Source organism: Pan troglodytes, chromosome 6 (assembly GCF_028858775.2).
Source record: "Pan troglodytes isolate AG18354 chromosome 6, NHGRI_mPanTro3-v2.0_pri, whole genome shotgun sequence".
NCBI lineage: Eukaryota > Metazoa > Chordata > Mammalia > Primates > Hominidae > Pan > Pan troglodytes.
In genome coordinates, this window is record NC_072404.2 from 165,372,335 (window position 1) to 165,397,042 (window position 24,708).

Here is a 24,708-nt window from a genome sequence, read left to right on the forward strand (position 1 = left end):
TAAAATGTGGCCAGGTGCAGTGGCTCATACCTGTAATCCCAGCACTTTGGGAGGCTGAGACAGGAGAACTGCTTGAACCTGGCAGGCGCAGGTTGCAGTGAGCTGAGATCACGCCATTGCACTCCAGTCTGGGCAACAAGGCTGAAACTCTGTCTCAAAAGGAAAAAAAAAAAAAAAAAAAAAAAAATCATAAAAATGTAAATCATTCCTAAACTAATATATACATTTAACAAGAAAAGTGGATCGCCTGAGATGGGAAGTTGGAGACCAGCCTGACCAACATGGAGAAACCCTGCCTCTACTAAAAGTACAAAATTAGCCAGGTGTGGTGGCCCATACCTGTAATCCCAGCTATTTGGGAGGCTGAGACAGGAGAATTGCTTGAACCTGGGAGGCGGAGATTGCGATCAGCTGAGATCACGCCATTGCACTCCAGTCTGGGCAACAAGAGTGAAACTCTGTCTGAAAAGGAAAAAATAAAATAAATAAAAATGTAAATCATTCCTAAACTAATATTTAAATTTAACAAGGAAAGACAATTGATTCTAACATGTATATGGAAAAATAAACAAGCAAGAATAAACAGAAGTATGAAGATAAAAATAATGTTGACCCCTTAGATGTCCAGATAGCCTATTTGATGTTAAAATGCATTAATAATCTAAAATGAAAACAGTGATATTAGCAAATGAATAGACAAAAAAATGGAACAGAATAGAAACCTCAGACATAAATCCAAATACATATGGGAATTTAATATGTGATAAAGGTGGCATTTCAAATCTTTAGGAAAAAGATGCATTAGCCAATAAATGGTGTTGGAATATACGGCTAGCCTTGTGGAGGAAAATGATGAATGTTGGTTCCTGCCTCGCTTTTTACACTATAATAAATTCCAGATGAATGAAATTAAATGTACCAGATGACAACTTGAGGATTTTATTCATTTGTTTGCTTAATAACTTCTTACTGGGGAAGTATAATACAAAACCCAATGCCATAAGAGAAATGATTGATGAATTTGACTTCATGACTATCAAACGTTTCTCCATGATTAAAAAAAAAAAATCAGCTTAGGCTGGGCATGGTGGCTCACACCTGTAATTACAGCACTTTTGGAGACAGGCGGGGGGATGGCTTGAAGCCCAGGACTTAAGGCTGTTGTGTGCTATGACCACCCCTGTGAATAGCTGCTGCACTCTAGTCTGGGCAACATAGCGAGACTCCATCTCTAAAAAATAAAAAAGAAAGAAAGATATAAAGCCACATATGCAATGTGCTATGTTTCAATTTGTGTAAAAAATAGGAATGTACGCACATGCTTGCACATCGCATTGAGTAATTCTGGAAAGATTTACAAGGAACTTGCAAGAACAGCAGACTCTAGCAAGGCTAACTGGAGGACTACAGGGAGGAGGAAACTTTCATGTCCTTTTTTTCTCTTTTTAAAATAGACTTTATTTTTTACTGCTGTTTTAAGTTTACGAATAAACTGCACAAAGTACAGAGGGTTCCCCGTTCCCCCACTGCCCTCCCAGTTTCTCTTATTATTAACATTTTGCATTAGTTTGGTAAATTTGTTAAAATTGATGAACCAATATTGATAGATTATTATTACCTGAAGTACAGTTTACATTAGAGTTTGGTCCCTGTAGCACATTCCACAATGAGGTGTATCCACCATTACAGTATCATAGGAAATGATTTCACCCTCCTAAAAATCCTCTGTGCTCCACCTATTTATTCATCTCTCTCTGTCCCCAAAACCCTGGCAAACACTGGTCTTTTTACTGTTTCCGTAGTTTTTCCTTTCCCAGAATGTCTTATCGTTGAAATTATTTTTTACTTCCTTTTGAAATGCTTGAGTTTTTTTGTTTGTTTGTTTTGGTTTGGTTTTTGAGACGGAGTCCCGCTCTGTCACCCAGGCTGGAGTGCGGTGGCGCGATCTCACTGCAAGCTCACTGCAAGCTCCGCCTCCCGGGTTCACGCCATTCCCCTTCCTCAGCCTCCTGAGTAGCTGGGACTACAGGCGCCCGCCACCATGCCTGGCTAATTTTTTTGTATCTTTTAGTAGAGACGGGGTTTCACCATGTTAGCCATATGGTCTCGATCTCCTGACCTTGTGATCCGCCCGCCTCAGCCTCTCAAAGTGCTGGGATTACAGGCGTGAGCCACCGCGCCCGGCCGAGTTTTTTTGTTTTTTGTTTTTAACATGTGTGTATGTTAATTTAATAAAAATTAATTTTTATTTTCATCAAAGGAATACATGCTCACGTTTGCATGTCTGAAAATATCTTTATTCTACCTTATGTTTAAATTATAGCCTTTGTTGGGTGTGGGGGCTCACGCTTGTAATCCCAGCACTTTGGGAGGCTGAGGCGAGTGGATCACTTGAGGTCAGCAGTTCAAGACCAGCCTGGCCAACATCATGAAACACCGTCTCTACTAAAAATACAAAAATTAGCCAGGCATGGTGGTGCACACCTGTAATCCCAGATACTTGGGAGGCTGAGGCAGAAGACTCGCTTGAACCTGGGAGGCAGATGTTGCAGTGAGCTGAGATGGTGCCACACTTCACTCCAGCCTGGGTGACAGGGTGAAACTCCGTCTTGAAAAAAAAATACATACATGCATATATATATATATGTATCCTTCGTGGGTAAGATTCTAGGTTGAAAAATCATCTTCCCTTGGGATTTTGCCAGCTGTACTGTCTTCCAGCATCTGGGGCTTCTGGAGGGAAGTCAGGTGTTCTGATTCCTGGCCCTTTGATTGGGAGGGGCCTGTCTGTACATTGTCCCATGCTGTTCCTCATCTCCGCAACCGTGAGCTTCCTCAGTTTGCACTCTCCTGCTCCCTAGCTCCAGGATGTATTTCCATGTTATTTCATTGACAGTTTCTCAGTTAGCACTTTCATGTTCTCTAGCTGGAGGATATGTCTTTATGTTATTTCATTGACAATCTCCTTCTCTCCAATTTCTCTTTCTAGAATTCTTTTTTTTCTTTTTTGAGAGGGAGTCTTTCTCTGGTGCCCAGGCTGGAGTGCAGTGACGCGACCTTGGCTCACTGAAAGCTCCGCCTCGTGGGTTCAAGTGATTCTTGTGCCTCAGCCTCTCAAGTAGCTGGGATTACAGGCCTGCGCCACCATGCCTGGATAATTTTTGTATTTTTAGTAGAGATGGGGTTTCACTGTGTTGGCCAGGCTGGTCTCGAACTCCTGACCTCAGGTGATCCACACGTCTCGGCCTCCCAAAGGGCTGGGATTATGGGCGTGAGCCACCGCGCCTGGCCTAGCTCTTTCCGTTTTAGGAGCTTATTCCTAGTTTTAAAATACCATCGTATAAATATAGGATTTCTTTTTTAAAGTTCCATTCATCTCCTTATTTCAGCTGTGGTTTTGGTCTCTCACGTTGGAATCATTCCTAAAAAGCCTGATTGAAAGCTTCATAGGAAGGTGGGGCCCTGTTAATTGGTGGGCTGTGTTGCAGGGTGATCATGCAGTGAGGCTGATTTTTTGTTTATTTAAATGATCCCAAATGTCAGTATTACCTGCATGTCTTTTCTTTGGGCCTGTACAGTCTTTCCAAAAAAGAATCCTCAGAGCTTTTGTCACCACCAGGCTGTTTGTGTTCTGGAGGCCAAGTGGGGTCAGGAGGCTGAGAGCCACCATTTAGCACAGAGACTTTGACTTTACCTCCCTGTATGACCCTTTTGCCCTTACCTGTTCCATTCCTGCAGAGTACACTCTGGCCTCCTGCAGTGGTGGAGCATTTGAGGGGGCATTCTCCAGTGTCCCCAGCTTCATCCGTCTCTCCTGCACCTTGTGTCTCTTGGTTCAGAGCCTTTTCAGGGTTCAATCAATTCAATTCTCTTACCCCCTGCCACACCCCACTGCAGGGACTCTGCTCTGCTCAGTCTGTTACCACCATTGCTTCCCCACCATCTTTCTCCTTGTGAATTTATATGTTTTTATTCCTTTGCTATTGTCTTAATGGGGTTTTAGGAGAGTTAAAAGAAAAACTTGGCCAGGCACCGTGGCTTGCACTGCAATCCCAACACTGTGGGAGTCCGAGGCGGGAGACCACTCTGGGCGACATAGTGAGACCCCATCTCTACAAACAATTTTTCAGGCTGGGCACGGTGGCTCACACCTGTAATCCCAGCACTTTGGGAGGCCAAGGCGGGCGGATCACGAGGTCAGGAGTTCAAGACCAGCCTGGCCAACATGATGAAACCCTGTCTCTACTAAAAGTAAAAAAAATTAGCCTGGTGTGGTGGCACGTGCCTGTAATCCCAGCTGAGGCATGTGCCTCAGGAGGCTGAGGCAGGAGAATCGCTTGAACCCAAGGTGGAGGTTGCAGTGAGCCGAGACCGCACCAGTGCACTCCAGCCTGGGCGACAGAGCGAGACTCTGTCTCAAAACAAATTTTTTTTTCAAAACTAGCTGAGCGTGGTGGCGCATGCTTGTAGTTCTAGCTACTCAGGAGGCTGAGGTGGGAGGATCACTTAAGGTCGGGAGATTGAGGCTGCAGTGAGCTGTGATCACACCACTGCACTTCAGCCTGGGCAGCAAAGCGAAACCCCATCTCAAAAAAAAGAAAAAAAAAAAAGAAAAGAAGGGAAGCCTTAGATAAATTAAATTTAACAGAGCTAACTGAGCAAAGAACAATTTGTGAATCCAGTGGCCCCTGAACCACAATAGGTTCAGAGAGACTGGAGCTGCCATGTGGCCAAAGATTTATGGACAGAAAAAGGAAAGTGACAGAAAGAAAACAGAAGTGAGGCACAGAAGCAGCCCGATTGGTTGCAGCTTCGAGTTTGCCTCATGTGAACCTGGTTTGAACAGTTGGTTGCCTTTGATTGGCTGAAACTTGGTGTTTGGCACAAGAGTAGGTTATCGTTTGCTTACACATCCAGTTAGCTCACTGTTCACTAGGGAGGAGAAACCTTTAGGCCGAACTTAAAACACATAAGGAGGCAGCTTTGGGCTAAACTTAATGATTTTCCCTCTTTAGTCAACGTCTCAAAACTTTAGGCATCAATGTCACCCTGTCACCATCATAAATGTACTTATTTGGTCCCAAATCCTACTGGGAAATCGTAGAACAGTGGGTTTTCTAAGGTGGGTAAAGGTGAGAGTATAGGGGACCTCCTTGTGCTGGAATCTCCTGTTTACAATAGAAAAACAAAACCTGGTCTGTCTTAGGAACTATCTGCTTCCTTGAAGTTTCAGTTTGATTATGTCACATTTATCATGAATGACTCCATTTTGGTGCGGTCTGTTGAGGCCTAGTGCACAAGCTGAGTCCACCACGGCAAATGCGACAGGAGTGGGTGGGGATAAACATATGTATCTAATCCACCATGTTTAACTAGAGTCTATGAGTTACTTAGAAAGACAAATTACTACATTTATATATATATATATATATGCACACACACAATTTTTGGGGAGAGGACATAATTTAGCCCATAACTATATCCTTCCCAAATTCAGATGTTCAAACCCAGCTATGGTCTGTGTCCTCTAAAGTTCATGTGTTGGAAATTTAATTTCCAATGCAACTGCGTTGGGAGTTAGGGCCTAATGGGAGGTGTTTAGGTCATAAGGACTCTGCCCTGATGAATGGATGAACACTGCTATAAACAGGGCTTGTGGCTCACACCTATAATCCCAGCACTTTGGGAGGCCAAGGCGGGAGTATTACTTGAAACCAGGAGTTCGAGACCAGCCTCAGCAACATAGTTAAGACCTCCATCTCTGAAAAAAAAAAAAAAGCTTAGCTGGGCATAGTGGTGCATTCTACTTGGGAGGCTGAGGCAGGAGGATCCCAGCCCATGAATTGGAGGCTACAGTGAGCTATGAGTGCACCACTGCACCCCAGCCTATGACTGCACCACTGTACCCCAGGGCAAGGCAAGTGAGACCCTGTCTCAAAAAAAAAAAACAAAAACAAAACAACCAACAAAAAAACTACCACTAGATGGAGATGCCGAGCACAACCCATGTCCGTTGCTCTTTAAACTTAGGGGGTTCTATAGTTTTTCAAGTAACAATGCTGTGGAATTATTTTTCTTACCTACTTCCATCATCCCGTGTTGATTTGTGGTTTCATCCTCAGAACTTCTTGGCTGGTACTGAGTTATCAGGACTGATTCGCATTAGTGTCACTAAAGTTGGTATACAATCTTCCACTGCTAAATTTGACTGCCTTTAAAAAATATTAAAAAGTAAAAAGAACTTCTAATTTCATTCTAACCAGAAATCATGCCAATTTGTTGCACTGGTTTTATATGCCATGTGCCTATTTGTTAGAACCGTAAACCAGCTCAGGCCATAGAAAATGAGTGGAATCTTAGCCAGTGGAAGGCACTTAGGGTAGTTTAGATGCTGTGAAATTAAATGTTTTTCAAGTGTTCTTTTTAATATTAATTTTAATGTATTTTGAATATATCAATAATATATTGTATATTATATTACACATAATATAGTATATTTAATAATATACTAAGATTTAGTATATTAAAATTTAATTTAGTATATTATTTATAGAATGTAGTAATTTAAGAGAACATTATGTAGTAAACATGTGACATTGTTTTAATTGCTAATAATTTCCAAAGATAAACCTTCTTAAATCCCGTTAAGAGGATATTCTCTTCTCCTGTTTTAAGAAAGTGAAGGCAACCCAGTTAGGAGGCATCTGGGACTTTCCTGGCCAACTCTGAAGACACCAAGTTGAACCATGACCCGGATTCGGTCGTGGAAGCAGATGAGAGGGTAAAGAGTTGAAGCCAGGTCTACACTCTGATTCCTCCAAGTCACCGAGTGGTTTCATGTGAAAGGGGTCTGGGCAGGAGTGAGCCGAGGTTAGCGGTGGTATTTCAGTGATTTGGCAAATGTGCACAGATGGCTCATAAACTGCCCCCCCTACATGCCACCCACAGGAAACTACTGCTTGACAACACGCCTGCTTCTGCCGCATCACAGACTTAGCAGAGTCTGTTCAGAATCTCCTTGCATTTCCAAATGAAGCTTGGATGTTAGCAGATGTTAAACCCAAGAACAGGTACACCTGGGCTCTAAATTCATCTTCTGACTGAAGTTGAAGATAAAACCTGATACCAGTTTGGAGTAGAAAGAGACACACTATTGTAATCATAAATGACATTTGACCTTAAAACAGTAACACAGCAAATTTCTAATTAAAGTGGAGCATGTCCTGTCTTGACTGAGGCACCAAGACGATTTGTTGCAGATTGTTGCTGGCAGTGTGCAGTCCCCAAGACCAAATCACCAAGAGGCACAGTGGTAAGAGTGGTCAGCAAGGAGCGGAGCGCCTTCCTCCCACCAGCAGGTGACTCACCACATCGTGTCCTCCTTGGCGTAAGAGGCGCCCTAAAGGTTCCTGCGTTCCAGTTATCCTAACTGGAATACTGTTCCTGAAAAAAGCGTATATTTAAGGCCCTGCTAGCTATAAGCAATCCTTCAAGGAAGAGAATTATAAACAACCTTTCTTCCAAGTTTTTGTTCTTTGCCTCACTTATATGCCGATTTAAATCGTTCTCTAAGAAAAGGTGGTATTTCCTCTCACTGCAGGTTCTACCAGACTCTCATCACCTGCTTGCCAAGCAGCAGCCAAGGGAAAACAGTTTGAAATTTACTGCTAACAATTGGTTCACATACATACTGGGTACGGGGGACTCTTGCCTGTAGTCCCAGCTACTCAGGAGGCTGAGGCTGGAGGAATGCTTGAGTCCGGGAGTTCAAGTCCAGCCCAGGTAACATTGTGAGACACTGTCTCTTTAAAAAAAAAAAAAAAAAAAAAAAAATTGGTTCACCCTGCTGTATAATGCATTGGCAATTCAGTGTGGTCTAATCAAATTAGCTTAACCATGGGATTGCGCTTAGATTTGCTCATTCATTTTAACCATAAACACTTACTGAATATGTACCATGGGACAGACACCTTTCTAGAGACTGGCTATATTGTGGTGAAAATACAGGCCAAATCCCTGCCTTCGCGTGGCTTCTATTGTGGTGGGAACTAGACAAAAACTGTCCAAGTGAATAAATGAATCAGTAATTTCAGGTAGGTGAGAATGCTATGAACAATATAGCTGAGTAGGGGCTAGAAGGTGATGGGGTAGGCGAAGGGGCTTCGTAGGCTCAAAAAAGGGCCCCAAAGAGCCCCAAAGATATCCAGGTCCTAATCTCTGGAACCTGTGAATTATGACCCTGCATGGCAAAAGGCACTTTGCACATGTGATTAAGCTAAGAATTTTGAGGTGTGGATATTACGGTGGGGAAATACAATTAAAAACAAAATGTCCTGTTAACCCAGAAAACCTCTCCACAAGAATAGAAGAGATATAAAGGCTTTATTCTTGAATAACCATTAAACCAGAGTGAGATGCACATTACAGGAAACCCACTAAGAGACGGCAAAGACAAAAAGAAACTTCACTCTTTTATACAGCCACCCACCACACACACACACGCAACCCACCACACACACACACAACCCACCACACACACACAACCCACCACACACACACAACCCACCACACACATGCAACCCACCACACACACACAACCCACCACACACACGCAACCCACCACACACACACAATCCACCACACACACAACACACACACAGCCCACCACACACACACGCAACCCGCCACACACACACAACCCACCACACACACACACGCAACCCACCACACACACACACAACCCACCACACACACACAACCCACCACACACACACAACCCACCACACACAACCCATCACACACACACAACCCACCACACACACACGCAACCCACCACACACACACAACCCACCACACACACACAACCCATCACACACACACAACCCACCACACACACACGCAACACACCACACACACGCAACCCACCACACACACACAATCCACCACACACACAACACACACACAGCCCACCACACACACACGCAACCCGCCACACACACACAACCCACCACACACACGCAACCCACCACACACACACAACCCACCACACACACACAACCCACCACACACAAAACCCACCACACACACACGCAACCCACCACACACAATCCACCACACACACAACACACACAAAGCCCACCACACACACACGCAACCCACCACACACACATGCAATCCACCACACACACAGCCCACCACACACACACACAATCTGCCACACACACACAACCCGCCACACACACCACACACACCACACACACACCCCACCACACACACAACCCACCACACACACACAATCCACCATACACACACAATCCACCACATACACACAACCCACCACACACACAACTCACCACACACACAACCCACCACACACACACAACCCGCCACACACACACCACACACACACACAACCCACCACACACACACAACCCACCACACACACAACCCACCACACACACAATCCACCACACACACACAATCCACCACACACCCACCACACACACACACAACCCACCACACACACCACACACACAACCCACCACACACACACAGCCCACCACACACACCACACACACACAACCCACCACACACACAATCCACCATACACACATACCACACACACACCCCACCACACACAAACCCACCACACACACAAAATGCACCAAACACACACAATCCACCACACACACAACCCTCCACACACACAACCCACCACACACACACAATCCACCAAACACACACACAACCCACCACACACACAATCCACCACACACACACAACCCACCACACACACACCACACACACAATCCACCATGCACACATACCACACACACACACCCCACCACATACAAACCCACCACACACACAGAATCCACTACACACACACACAAAATCCACTACACACACACAATCCACCACGCACACAACCCACCATACACACACACCACACACACACAAAATCCACCACACACACAACCCACCACACACACACAAAATCCACCACACACACACAACCCACCACACACACACAATCCACCACACACACACAACCCACCACACAATCCACCACACACACACAATCCACCACACACATGCAATCCATCACACACACAACCCACCACACACACACACACAATCCACCATACACACATACCACACACACAACCCACCACACACACACAATCCACCATACACACACACCACACACACACAACCCACCACACACACAACCCACCACACACACACAAAATCCACCACACACACAACCCACCACACACACACAATCCACCACACACAACCCATCACATACACACAACCCATCACACACACAACCCACCATACTCACAACCCACCACATACACACAACCCACCACACACAAACTCACCACGAACACACAGAATCCACCACACACACACAACCCACCACACACACACAACCCATCACACACACACACCACACACAATCCACCACACACACAAACACCACACACAATCCATCACACACACAAACACCACACTCACAACCCACCACACACATACACAAACACACAACCCACCACACACACTCCACACACACACAACCCACTACACACAAACACCACACACACACACAGCCCACCACACACACAAACACCACACACACACACAAATAAGTGACTCACCCTCAGTGAGCAGACTGGACAATGCCATTTGTCACACTTAGTTCATTCTAAATTCACTTGGTAATTGGGATAACCACTTGTGTTTGCTAATTGCCTTTATCCAAAGGAAAAATAAACTCATATCTTATGATAGAGTATAAGATTACAATTTAGAGCCAAAGTTAGGAGACTAACCCTCTCCCTCCCATGGAGACTGGGAGATAGGGACACTGTCTTCCTTGATGTTTACATTTCATATACATACACACACACATACACATATATGTGTATGTATACATTTCAGAGACAGGGTCATATTCTGTTGCTTAGGCTAGAGTGTAGTGACATAGTTATGGCTCTCTGTAACCTCAAACTCCTGGGCTTAAGCGATCCTCCCACCTAAGTCTCCTGAGTAGCTGGGATTATAGGGGTGCACCACCATGCCTGGTTACTTTTTTTATTTTTATTTTTTGTAGAGACGAAGTCTCACTGTGTTGCCCAGGCTGGTCTTGACCTCCTGGCTTTAAGCAATCCTCCCATCTCAGCCTCTCAAAGTACTGGGATTATTGATGTTTGCATTTCAAAGAGCTAGCTCTCAGGTCCTTGGAGAAAAACAGTTCTGAGTTGTAAAGCTGCCAAATGGTTTTTTCTTCGCTTTTAAAAATATTTATGTAATCTCTGCCCAGTGTGGTGGCTCACGCCTATAATCCCAGCACTTTGGGAGGTCAAGGCAGGAGGATCACTTGAAGCCAGGAGTTTGAGACCATCCTAGGCAACATAACGAGACCTTGTGTCTACAAAAATTTTTTTAAAAATTAGGCAGGTGTGGTGGTGCATGCTTGTAGTCCCAGCCACTCGGGAGGCTGAAGCAGAAGAACCACTTGAACCCAGGAGTTTGAGGCTGCAGTGAGCATCACTGTACTCCAGTATGGGTGACAGAGTAAGACTCTGCCTCTAAAAAATAATAAAAATATAAAATAAAATAAAATAAAAGATTTGCATATATCTCACATGGGCAGAGGAAAATTCACAATCACAAGCTTTCTAATGCAAATGTGCTGAGAAAAGGGGGTGTTGGTGAGGAGCATCTCTGCCTTTTTTCACCAGGGAGAAAGAAAACTTATTTTTATTCTTTTTGATTTGTATTTGCTTTTACAATTCTCCTGGCTATCTGGGTAATTACATGTGTCTTTGTGTTGGCGGGGGTACAGGGGGAGATTCAGCTGCAGCACAGGCCGGCAAAGTGACAAGTGTAGCAAGATGCTGCGCTGAGGGCTTGGGAGACAGAGGGAGGGGCCTCGAGCCCAAGAATGCCTGGGAACAGCTCTTCCAGCCAGAAAAGGCAAGGAAGGATTCTCCCCTAGAGACTTTGGAGGGAGTGGCGCCCTGCCGACACCTTGACTTTGGCCCAGTGAAACATTCTGGGCTTCTGACTTCCAGCTGTGTAAGATAATAAATGCCAGTTATTTCAGGCCGAGCTGGTGGTCATTTGTTAGAGCAGTCCTAGGAATCTCATCTAGGTGTGAAGCTATTTTAGAGGGGTTTGTTGGGAAGCGTGTTTTGAGGCGAGGAGACTTCAGCCAAAATCTGAATACAGTGAAGAATGGAAGTCCATGCGGACCTGGAGGAGGATCGTCTAGGCAACTCCAAAGGCCCTAAGGTGGAAATGAGTGGCGGCTGCTGGGGCAGTGTCTGGCGGGCGCATGGAGGTCTGCAGGAACCCTGCAGGCCATGGCCGCGGGTTGGATGTCAGTCCAAATGTTAGCAGGAGGCTTCGGAGTTCCCTAGCAAGGGAGCTGCTTGATCTGATTCATGTTTAAAGGGCCAAGCTGGTTAAGTGGAGACAGGACTTTATGGGGCCAGAGCGGAGGCAGGAGGAGTGGCTGGCCACTGCTGCAGAGTCCCGGTGAGGGAGACTATGGTGCAGGGGTGGGGGATAAGGGTGGGAAGCAGGCCTCACCGTTATGGGGCACACGCATGTACCAGTTTCCTCTGCAGGAAATCTGAGCCATCTACCTGATACTCATTTTACCAGCTGGATTCTTTTTCTTTTAGCAATAGACTCTGGGAACTAGATATGCGGCAGGAAAGCATCTTGTGTGGTGGAATTTGGGGACTGACATTTGATCTCAGCCCAGGGCTACTCTTACAGCGTGCGTCCCTGTCGTGCATTATACATGTTTTCATGCACTTAAAGATATTTTTAGAACTGCAGAAGTAGAAGCACTTTGATCTTTTCCTGAATAATTTCCACATGACTTAGCAGGCCTCCTTCCACCTGAGATGGGAAACCTTGGAAAGTGAGGGGGCCTTCTTCAGTGTGTGCCACTGTAGGGGTTTTTCCTCAGCCCCCCTAGATTTGTGGTTGGAACGGACTCCTGTTACAAAAGACAGATTAACAAGAGAAAAACCAGTGGAAGTTTATTAACATGTATATTTCACATCTGCCTGGGAGACACGCAGGAATTGAGTAGTTCTCAAAGTGGTAGCTTTGAATTCCAGCTTGTATGGCATCTTCAACAAAGAAAAGCCAAGTTTTAGGGAAGCGACAGGACAAAGGAAAAGAACTTTGAGTGTCTAAGGGGAGAACTTGTAGAAAGGTAAGTAACTGGCAGATAAATAGAGTTAGTAAAGCGCCTTCATGTCCATTCCTCTGGTTCCAGCTCCAGGCCCATGAGAGTCTAAAGTTGTCTTCAGTGGTTAACTTTTCCCTGGTCGAGAGAGGGAGCAGACCCCTTTTATCCTTCTAAATCTATATCCCGCATTTAGGCAAGTGGAGGGCAGAGAGCTTTCTTCCATTTACTTTTTCACTGCCTTCAAGCTCAACAACCCTTCATCTTTCGGGGCCTCCCCAACTGCGTTCTCTTGGTGCCCTCCAGCTGGGAAGGCTCAAAGGATGGGAAGTGTGTACAGCACGTACCTGTGACTGCTACCAGCGATTTGCCCCTCCTCAGGGTCAGTGAGGGATGTGCTTTCTGCTTCCTCCCCAGACTGCAAACCCCTGGAAATTAGCTGCGTGAGAGTCTTGCATATTTGCCGTAGGGATGCGGCAGGAGGTAACGGTGATGATAGTCAAGGGAAGGTTCATTAGAGCAAATTGATCCTCAGTCTCCTCCAGCTTTCCACAGTCATCCATCCAGAAATTATCAACAAGCACTTGGTTTTATTTTGTAGTAGGTACCAAACCAAGAGTTATTTCCGTAGTTAAATAAGCGTTAAAAGTCTTCTCAGCACCCTCTCACATTGTGGGAAAACTGCACAGACCACCTCTGCCTGACTCATGATGAGGCCGGGCACCTGGCACAGTGGCAGATGGTGGGCACTGATTAAATATTTGTTGGATGTATGAGCAAGTCCTGTGGGGGGAGCTGGAACTGTATGTCTGCAAGAAGTGGGTGCAGTTTTCCATCTTCCAGATACAGGGCCGCTTCTGAACAATACTTGGGTGTCTTCATAGAGGATTTCTGGAGACACTGTTCCTGTCACCCCCTGGCATGCCAGCCCACTTTGCATCTAATCTGATAATGGGAGCCAGGCACTGTTGGAGGGGAAAATTGATCCTCCCAGGGGCCCTATCAATATTCGCTGTCCAGTGGGCCCCTTCCTGTCCAGCCCTTTCTCCGGCTAGCTTGTCAAAAGCTGAGACCGTCTCCACTGGGCTAGGCCATTGGGCCATTTGGCTGGTTGCTGGGTCTGAGACATTTTGAAGGGTGAAGTCTCAAATACCAAGGCCTTAAGCTTCCAGCTGGCATAAAGGCTCAGGAATCCCTTCGCAACTCCTTTGCCACTCATTTTCTTTCTGCAGAGTGAAGGCACAGTCATACTTAGTTTCCTCTGGCGATGCTAAAGAGGAAGTTACAGCAGGTGGTTAACTCCTGACTGGGAGAAGAGACATTTCCTCTAATGGAGGCTGGGGAGAGAGAAAGAAGGTTAGGGCCTTGTTTAATGAAGAACCTTTCTGCTATGAAAGACGGATTACAGACAAGGAGAAGATACTTTGTGAGTCTATGAAGGAATTCTGCTTCGCAGGCTCTTGCAGGAACGTAGGGATCAAGTGGAATTTTAGGAATGGAGAAGCATTAGATGTCCAAACTCACTCGTTAACCCTGGGGGATCCCACGCTTACTCTGTGCCCAGGCCAGCACACATGCAACTTTAGTGGTTAACATTGAGGACAGAGGGGCACTGCTTGGGTTCAAATCAGCCACTATCCCGCTGAGTGGCCTTGAGTAAGTTCCTGAATATTTCAGAGTCTCGGTTGTTACATTTGTAAAATAAGGACCAGAAGAGTATTGCATAGGGTTGTTGAGTGGATTAAATGAGATATGTATGTGAGGAGTTTATCACCATGCCTGACACAAACTAAAGCCTCCCAAAATGTTAACTAATAAATTACTAAGTATTTAGGTAAAAACTGGAGCATCTTCTTATTGTACTGTTGGTAGAAAAATTCATTCTTCCGTAACTACTAAACTTGGCCTGTATTCCACAATATGCTATAACCATATTTTCAGAACCCCCGAACTATATGATATGACAAAGACTTTTTTCATATTTGTGAATTTTATTTTATAAAGTATAAAAGTTGGGCTGGGTGCGGTGGCTCACACCTGTAATCCCAGCACTTTGGGAGGCCAAGGTGGGCCGATCACCTGAGGTCAGGAGTTCAGGAGTTCAAGACTAGCCTGGCCAACATGGCAAAACCCCATCTCTACTAAAAATACAAAAATTAGCCAGGTGTAGTGGTGCGTGCCTGTAATCCCAGCTACTAGGGAGGCTGAGACAGGAGAATCACTTGAACCTGGGAGGCGGAGGTTGCACTGAGCTGATATTGCACCATTGCACTCCAACCTGGGTGACAGAGCTAGACACTGTCTCAAAAAAAAAAAAAAAGTATAAAAGTTAAGTAGTTAATGTACAGATTAGTCAACTTGACTGGGACAGGTAAAATAAGACCTGAATGAATGGAGTGGAGAGACATGAATCTTAAAGACAATCACGTTTTTAAAACATTGACAAGAAATTCTAAAGTTCATTTTGTTACAAAACTGAACTGGGGTCTACTTGCCCGGTGCAGTAAGAGGAAACACCAACACTGAGGTTTTGCATCCGGAGAAAGGAGCACATTTATTTGCAGGGCACCAAGCGAGGAGAAGTGGGTCATACTTAAGATACCACCTCTTCGATGGCTTACAAGCAAGGTTTTTTTTTCCCCCAGTCGGAGTCTAGCTCTGCCGCCCAGACTTGAGTACAGTGGCATGATCTTGGCTCACTGCAACCTCCGCCTCCTGGGTTCAAGTGATTCTCCTGCCTCAGCCTCCCGAGTAGCTGGGATTACAGGCTCCTGCCACCACGTCCAGCTAATTTTTGTATTTTTAGTAGAGACGAGGTTTCACTGTGTTGGCCAGGCTGGTCTTGAACTCCTGACTTTGTGATCCGCCCGCCTCGGCCTCCCAAAGTGCTGGGATTACAAGCATGAGCCACTGGGCCCGGCCACAAGCAAGTGTTTTTAAAAGCAGGGGTAAATTTCAGGAAAGGAGAAGTTATGGGCAAAATCGTGAATTGATACATGGAGGTTATGCACTGGTTTGGCCTCAAAGGGCAGGGTATTTTGAAGGAGGAGCCTTAAAGGTCATACACGAATTCAAAGACTCTGATTTGTGATAAGTTAAGGAAGCAAAGCTTTGTCTAAAACCTTGGGGTTAGCAGAAAGGAACGTTCAGGTCTGGTCCAACTTCCATCAGGATCCTCAGGAAGAAATTTAGAACAAAGAACAGCAGAGCTCAGTCCTCAGCTCCCTCTTGTCTGAGGTCTGCAGGCCAGGGCATCCACTTGGGAGGGGGGCCCAGGTTTCTGAAGAGCAACTCAGGGACATATATTAAGATGTTATCTTTAGTTTCTATAGGGAACCAAACATTTTGTGACTGTAACTTCCTTGTTTTAAGCTACAGTTACCTTCTTGTTTATTAGGTTGCTAGCTGGGTGCCTGGAATTTCCCTTGAAGGAATTCAAGATTTTCCTTTATTTCCATGCTTGCCCCCTCCCCACTTCCTGCAGGCCTGTAAGAGGGGTGCCGGCTCCATGTCAGTTTGGAAGAATAAATGAAGTGATTCTAGCCAAGAAGTTATGAAGAATAAAAAAACCCAGAATCTTTGTGTAGGGGAAGTACTTAAACTACCAGCTACCAAAACTTATTTTCTGTGATAAAACTGCAGATATTCAATGTAGTTTTAGGTTGCGGGTAGCCTCTCTAAACATAACTCTAAAGGCAGAAACCATAAAGGAAGACTGCTAAGTTTTGGCACATTAAAACAAAACTTTCTCGCCGGGCACGGTGGCTCATGCCTGTAATCCCAGCACTTTGGGAGGCCAAGGCGGGCAGATCACGAGGTCAGGGGATCGAGACCATCCTGGCTAACACAGTGAAACCCCGTCTCTACTAAAAATACAAAAAAATAGCTGGGCGTGGTGGCGGGCGCTTGTAGTCCCAGCTGCTCGGGAGGCTGAGGCAGGAGAATGGCGAGAACCTACGAGACGGAGCTTGCAGTGAACCGAGATCACATCTCCCTCTACACTCCAGCCTGGGAGACAAGCCAGACTCCATCTCAAAATAAATAAATAAATAAATAAATAATAAAATAAAAATAAAACAAAACTTTCTTATGCTCGCTTCAGCAGCACACAGACTAAAGCAAAACTTTCTCACATCAACAACTGAAAAGGTAGGCGGGATGCAGTGGTTCACATCTGTAATCCCAACACTTTGGGAGGCTGGGGCGGGAGGATCATTTGAGACCAGCCTGGGCAACACAGTGAGACCCCATCTCTACAGAAGAAAAACATTAAAATAAAATAATTAGCTGGATGTGGTGATGTGATCCTGTAGTCCCAGCTACTCAGAGGCCGAGGTGGGAAGATTGCTTGAGCTCAGGAAGTCCTGGCTTCAGTGAGCCATGATAGTGCTACTGCACTCCAGCTCTGGCGACAGAGTGAAACCCTGTCTCCAAAAAAAAAAAAAAAAAGTTAACAAGTACGAGGAAACACGTCTGCAACAAACATGACAAGTCTTTAATACCTGTACTTTATGAGTGCCCCCCAAACAATAAACCAACTCCCCAACTTTTAAAATGGGCAAATAGAAAAGTGGGCAAATGGACATAAACAAATTCACAAGAGAAAATAAAACTGGCAAAAAATAACCATGTGAAAAAACAATCCAGCTAACTAGTACTCTAAGAAATGCAAGTACAAAAGATGAGAAATAACCATTTCAAACTAAATTTTTTTTTTTAAAGTCTGTGTTGTCAAGTATATGGAAAATGGGCATTTCTCAGGGAAAACTAATACGTTTTCCTGGAAGATAATTTAGAAAACATTTAAAAAATATATTCCTTTTATACAGCCATAAATAATCATGTTTAAAAGAATATCTAATAAAATGGAAGAAAATTCACAAGATCGTGTTAAGTGAAGAAGGCAGAATACATCTTTGCAAGGCATTATTCCAATTATGCCAGACATGCCATGGATATACATAGAGAAAACACCGGAGGCAACATACCAAAATATTAAATGTAATTGACTCTACGAGGTAAAACTGAGTTTTATGTTCCCCTATTTCCTATTTATGCAATAGATTTAAAAAGTATTTTTACGACTAATTATACAATTCAAAAATTGCCTGTGTTGAAAAGCATGAAAGTACATGAAATTGTACTACCCTGGAAACCCCAGGAAGTGTTTAGTTTGGAAAGCCAGGGCCACCTGCTAGTGGGTGAGTCATGGGCACAGGCTCGCACCTGCCACCGCAGACGCCACACAGGCTGCTGAGCCTTTCCAAGCGAAATGCCCCACGTGCGCCAACGGCCACCTCGGCCGTCGCCCCACGCTTGGCCCGCAGCCAGAGGAAGCCCAGCAACTTCTGCTCTTTCTTAATTTCTAGAAAAGAGTGAAGAGAGGCCTTTTCAAAGTTCGCAGGATTGGGCCTTTTTGTGCTCCACTTTGGAACAAATCGGAAGCTAGGGCCTTCCAGGTGCGCCACCGCCGTCCCGGGACCGCCGCGACCGCAAGCGTCCGCACTGCGGCCGGGGTGCGCGGCCTGAGAAAGGCCCGGGCAACGACGCTTCGGGGGCTTGCCGGAGCCCTCTTTGAAGTCTCCCGACGGGCTCCCAGCCTCTCATAAGCCAGCTAAGGCCGAACACCCCGGTGACCATAGGCCAGCCACGCGGTCGCCCGGGGACGCGCGTGCTCCGCAGGGACAAAGGGTCGGGAAACTTGAGCTCCGGCCAGTCCCAGAGAAACCTGGGCTGGTGGTCGCCATGGCAACGGAGTCCGACCCTCCGAGGCCTGCCGCCCTGGCGCGGCAGTGGCTTGGGTGACCCGGCCCGCTCTGGGGGGGGGGGGGTGGGGCCCGCGCCCCGGCCCCGGCAGTCCCTCCCCGCCCCCAGGCCGCGGCCGCGGGAGCCGGCGACTGACCCTCGGCAGCTCCTGTAGTCACGTGGCGCTGGGAACCCGGCGGGGGGAGGTTGGGGACGGGCCTGGCAGTTGTGAACTCGAACCTGCCGCTGTCGCCGCGGCGGGGCGGGGAGCGAGAGTGGGCCGCGGAGGCCGGCCTTCGGGCTCCATGGACCGGCGCCGCGCCCCTGCACAGCCCGCCGCAGAGGTACGGCCAGGGCAGGGGCGCGGGGCCACCGCGGGCCCGCGGGGGGCCGCTCCACCTGCGGGGCGCGTGACCGTGAGTGTGCGCGACCGTGTGTGAGTGCGCGGGGGGGGGACGCTGCTGGATCTGCGGGGGTGGGGGAGCGCACCTGCGCACAGGCTCCGCGAGCTGCGCCGTGCGTGGGACCCGAAATGGCTCACTCGCAAGAACGGGACCCGTGTGCCCGGGAGCGTGGACGGAGGACACGCATCAGTACAAAAGGGCGGTGTGGAGCTTCTGCCACCCGCGGCCAGCCGCGATGCGGAAGGGGATTCTGACGGAGTCGTGGTCACACCAGCTGGCCCTGCGCAGCCCCATGGGAAATAGGCCTGGAATTCCTGTCGGGAGGAGGCTGGGGGAAGGGGAGCCAGCAGGGATTCCAGAGTTCCTGCCATAGGCCGGCCTTTGGCCATCAGGGAAAGCCCAGACTCTGGCCACAGAATGGAGAATTCGTTCTGTGACCTTACCAGGGAAGAAAGTGACCCCCAAAGACAGCAGTGTGCTTCCTTGTTGAAGGGGCACATTCATTTATTAATCCAATGTCCATTAAGGTCACTCTGCCAGGCAGGATGTGGGGCTTATGGCTGGTGCGTGTGGCTTTGTGGGGGGAGGGGTTGTGGCTGGTGAGGACACAAAGCTGACTGCCCTAGAGGAGCTCAGAGCCTCACTTCTGTTTTCTCTTCCCTCCCCACAGGTAAGGCTGGCCTCTCTGCAGTCAGAGGTCTGAGCTCTGCCATGGGGATAGGGGTGTCTTTATTACTGCAGTTTTCTCTAACACCTGGGGGCTACCGGAGTGTGGGCCGAAGCAGGCGCTGCAGCCGCGGAAGTATCCCCAGGAACATCCCCAAGAGGAGCTGGAAAAAGCCTCATCCCCAGCTCTGCAGTCTCCAGGGTAGAGTCTGGCCTTTGCTGTGCTCCCAAACCACGCCACAACAGGGGTGCACGGGCGTCCCCATCCCGGCGGAAGGAAATGGCCCTTTCTCATATCCTGGGGTCTTCCCTGTGCACAGTCTGACACTGGGAATGAGTGACCTTTGTGTTCCCTGAGAAGAGAGAGTGGGCTCTAGGGAATTTAGAAGGATGTGTCTGGAGCTTGTGAGCAGGCACAGAAGGGCCCTTAGGAGCCTAACTGCTTCCTTCCTCCTTCCGCGGAGGAGGCTCCTGTGCAGGAATCTGGGCTCCCCTGAGCTGTGGAAGAGCTGAACATGGGGTAGCCCCTGGCGAGGTTGGGGCAGGACCGGGCAGGGGACTGAGATTGCAGTCTCATCTTCCCTCCCCTTCTATTGCCCCAGTAATCTCCAGCACCCCGAGGGAGGCAGAGCCGGTGATCAGGCCCCGAGGGCAGCAGGCTGTGGGTGTTCCTTGGATTCAGGGAGAGCATTCCTTCCTGCAATGTCCTAATTTGTGTGGGTGGAAGAGGGCAGGCGGGCAGAATGGGGGCACAGTCTGAGCAGGCGGTGGTCTGGCGTTAGACTGCCGGGAGTAGCACCCAGGGCTCTGCTCCTGTTCCCCGAGAAGGGCTGTTCTCACTTGTCCTCCAGCCTCCTACAGAGACTGCAGTTAGTGATGCTGAAAGTGCCTCCCCTGTGGGGCTAGGAATGAAAAGCTATAGAAACCTTTTTCTCTGAGATCTTTGCAAACCCAGGCGTTTTAGAGGAAAGAACACTGGCCTGGGAGTTTAAAGACCTGTTCCCTAGTCTTGGTTCTGCTGTTGGCTTACTGTGTCACCTTGGGCAGGTCTCGTCATCTTTGATGTCTCACAATTGCTTCATCTGTTAAACAGGGAGCTCAGTGTCTGTTTGTCCAGCTTCTCAGAGTTGCTGTGCAGCTCGGATGTGGCATAGGAAACAGCAGACACAGGGAGAGGGCAGCATAAGGCACTGTAGGGAGCAGTGGCCACATTTTCTGGTGAGTCCTGTGGCAGGAATGTTTGTGCATTCAGCACTGGAGCATTTACTCCCTGTCTGACACTGGGGTAGCTGCCATGAGGGGGATTCTAGTATCAGAGTCCCTCCCTTCTGGAAGTTTCCAGGGCAACAAAGACGTAAGACAAACATCCTTGAAATGTTATCTAAAAACCCAAGATTGAAATAATACATACCACACAAGGAAACAGGAGAGTAGTCTAGCTCCATGTCCAGGGCTCTAGGGGTTCATAGATGGCAGCTCCTGTCCGGGGCTGAGGTTGGGAGGGGAGAAACAGGGGCAGAGTGAGTTGGTCTCTGGAGTGACTGTGCTTTTCCACCCTCAGCAGAGGAAGAACCGATGCTGGAACGTCGTTGCAGGGGCCCCCTGGCCATGGGCCCGGCCCAGGCCCGACTCCTTTCTGGGCCCTCCCAGGAGTCACCCCAGACCCTGGGGAAGGAGTCCCGCGGGCTGAGGCAACAAGGCACGTCAGTGGCCCAGTCTGGTGCCCAAGCCCCAGGCAGGGCCCATCGCTGTGCCCACTGTCGAAGGCACTTCCCTGGCTGGGTGGCTCTGTGGCTTCACACCCGCCGGTGCCAGGCCCGGCTGCCCTTGCCCTGCCCTGAGTGTGGCCGTTGCTTTCGCCATGCCCCCTTCTTAGCACTGCACCGCCAGGTCCATGCTGCTGCCACCCCAGACCTGGGCTTTGCCTGCCACCTCTGTGGGCAGAGCTTCCGAGGCTGGGTGGCCCTGGTTCTGCATCTGCGGGCCCATTCAGCTGCAAAGCGGCCCATCGCTTGTCCCAAATGCGAGAGACGCTTCTGGCGACGAAAGCAGCTTCGAGCTCATCTGCGGCGGTGCCACCCTCCCGCCCCGGAGGCCCGGCCCTTCATATGCGGCAACTGTGGCCGGAGCTTTGCCCAGTGGGACCAGCTAGTTGCCCACAAGCGGGTGCACGTAGCCGAGGCCCTGGAGGAGGCCGCAGCCAAGGCTCTGGGGCCCCGGCCCAGGGGCCGCCCCGCGGTGACCGCCCCCCGGCCCGGTGGAGATGCCGTCGACCGCCCCTTCCAGTGTGCCTGTTGTGGCAAGCGCTTCCGGCACAAGCCCAACTTGATCGCTCACCGCCGCGTGCACACGGGCGAGCGGCCCCACCAGTGCCCCGAGTGCGGGAAGCGCTTTACCAATAAGCCCTATCTGACTTCGCACCGGCGCATCCACACCGGCGAGAAGCCCTACCCGTGCAAAGAGTGCGGCCGCCGCTTCCGGCACAAACCCAACCTGCTGTCTCACAGCAAGATTCACAAGCGATCCGAGGGGTCGGCCCAGGCCGCCCCCGGCCCGGGGAGCCCCCAGCTGCCAGCCGGTCCCCAGGAGTCCGCGGCCGAGCCCACCCCGGTGGTACCTCTGAAACCGGCCCAGGAGCCGCCGCCAGGGGCCCCGCCAGAGCACCCGCAGGACCCGATCGAAGCGCCCCCCTCCCTCTACAGCTGCGACGACTGCGGCAGGAGCTTCCGGCTGGAGCGCTTCCTGCGGGCCCACCAGCGGCAGCACACCGGGGAGCGGCCCTTCACCTGCGCCGAGTGCGGGAAGAACTTCGGCAAGAAGACGCATCTGGTGGCGCACTCGCGCGTGCACTCCGGCGAGCGGCCCTTCGCCTGCGAGGAGTGCGGCCGCCGCTTCTCCCAGGGCAGCCATCTGGCGGCGCACCGGCGCGACCACGCCCCCGATCGGCCCTTCGTGTGTCCCGACTGCGGCAAGGCCTTCCGCCACAAACCCTACCTGGCGGCGCACCGGCGCATCCACACCGGCGAGAAGCCCTACGTCTGCCCCGACTGCGGCAAAGCCTTCAGCCAGAAGTCCAACCTGGTGTCGCACCGGCGCATCCACACGGGCGAGCGGCCCTACGCCTGTCCCGACTGCGACCGCAGCTTCAGCCAGAAGTCCAACCTCATCACCCACCGCAAGAGCCACATCCGGGACGGCGCCTTCTGCTGTGCCATCTGTGGCCAGACCTTCGACGACGAGGAGAGACTCCTGGCCCACCAGAAGAAGCACGATGTCTGAGACGGTGGGCGGGGCCGTGTTGGCTGAGAGAGGGCTGGGGTCCTTCGTGGTGGGAGTCGCAGTGGGCTGGGGGTGCCTGCCTAGTGCTGGAGTAGGGGACAATGGGAATCCTAGAGGGGATGGAAGACGCGGGGAGTGAGCTGGGTGGGCCCTGCTAGCGAGAGAGGTCAACCCCGGTGGCCAGGGAACCCACTTCCAAGCGCAGGGACGCCGGCCTCCAGCTGGTGTGTGCTAAGGCTCCGTCCTGACTGCCCTGTGCCCTGGAAAAGTAGCAATAGCATCCGCCCCTTAGAGCCCTCTGGCTAGAGGAGCCACCAGTGGAAAGGAAGACCCTCCATCCTCTGGTATTAACGCCTTAATGCCCCTGTCTTTTACTGTAAGTTACTTAAGATCATTTTTGGAAGCAGGCGTGGTAGAGTCCTGTAAATGAATGCTCTGGGCTAGATACAGCTTGGAGAACCTGCTGGCCTTGTTAGACAGCACTTGGGCCTTTGCCAGCAGCAAGAGGTGAAGCGAAGCCACTCTTACCTCTCCCTTCCCCTCCCACCTGCCCCCTGCGTAGGCACCCAGACTTGGAGAGACCCATCTGCTGTTAGTACTTTCATCCTCTTCCTTCCCAAAGAGCAGACCCCAAGGCATTTACTCCTTGGTCTGTCTCGCTTTATCTGTCGCCCCTCCCAGCGCTGAGAGCCTCCCCTGGCTGTCAGCAGCACTGTGTCCAGGCTCTTGTCTGAACACCGCAGCCCCTCCTTCGCTCCTTCCAGAGCTCAGCATGTCACGGCAAGGACTGCCGCATTGGTGGTGGAGGGCCAGCTGAGGGGAAGTTGCTGGTGAGTTTCCTTTTCTCCATTTCTAGCATATGGACACCTGGCCTCTGCTTGAGCACTTAGGTGACAGGAACTTCCGCACCTCCTGGGGCCCTGGATGATTCTAATTGTTAGAAATTCTAATTGTTAGAAATCCTTCCTTATAATGAATGAATTCTGCTTTCCTATAATTTCTACCTATTGGGCCTTGTTCTGTTCTCTGGAACTAAACAGAACAACCATTTACCCCTCCTTTTCAAACTAGAGAATAAAGATTTGGTTTTAGAACTGGTGGCTGGGGAGTGTTACTTTTTCCGGGGGAGCTGCGACATGTCAGGAAGAGCAGCATGCTCTCCTCCCTAGAAGGACGGGGGGCTGTGGGTGGGGCTCTGGCCACAGGCCACGTGCCCAGCTTGCTGAGCTCTGGCCCCCTGCCTCAGTTCTTCCCTGAGCATACCCAGGCAGTTGGGCTAATTCTCTGGGTGGTGGGCCTAAGCTCCAGAGAACTGTGGTGGGTGGAATGCTCTCAGCTTGGTCCCAAGATTTATGTTCTTGGTCACTTGCCCTCCTAGATGGGCCCAGCAACACCTAA

At 49.3% G+C, this 24,708-nt stretch overlaps 1 protein-coding gene and 1 long non-coding RNA gene across 19 annotated transcripts; one reads left to right on the top strand and one right to left on the bottom strand.

The window, feature by feature from the left end:
- Positions 1-250: 250 nt before the first annotated feature.
- LOC134810592 (uncharacterized) lies at positions 251-7,804 on the bottom strand. Its single transcript, XR_010159056.1, has 3 exons — positions 7,692-7,804; positions 6,081-6,212; positions 251-462 (listed from the first exon to the last, which is right to left on the bottom strand). It is a non-coding gene; the product is annotated as an uncharacterized LOC134810592 (long non-coding RNA).
- Positions 7,805-18,586: 10,782 nt separating this feature from the next.
- REPIN1 (replication initiator 1) lies at positions 18,587-24,404 on the top strand. Of its 18 annotated transcripts, none has more exons than XM_063815798.1 (4): positions 18,587-18,675; positions 20,036-20,233; positions 21,125-21,249; positions 21,593-24,404. In XM_063815798.1, the coding sequence occupies exon 4, from the start codon at positions 21,607-21,609 to the stop codon at positions 23,308-23,310; it is 1,704 nt and encodes a 567-aa protein (XP_063671868.1). In that variant the 5' UTR covers positions 18,587-18,675; positions 20,036-20,233; positions 21,125-21,249; positions 21,593-21,606; the 3' UTR covers positions 23,311-24,404. The 18 variants fall into 18 exon arrangements, with proteins under 18 accessions (XP_063671868.1, XP_063671871.1, XP_016813887.2 ...); XM_063815801.1 differs by having other exon boundaries at positions 21,596-24,404; XM_063815794.1 differs by lacking the exon at positions 18,587-18,675 and adding an exon at positions 19,171-19,305.
- Positions 24,405-24,708: the final 304 nt, after the last annotated feature.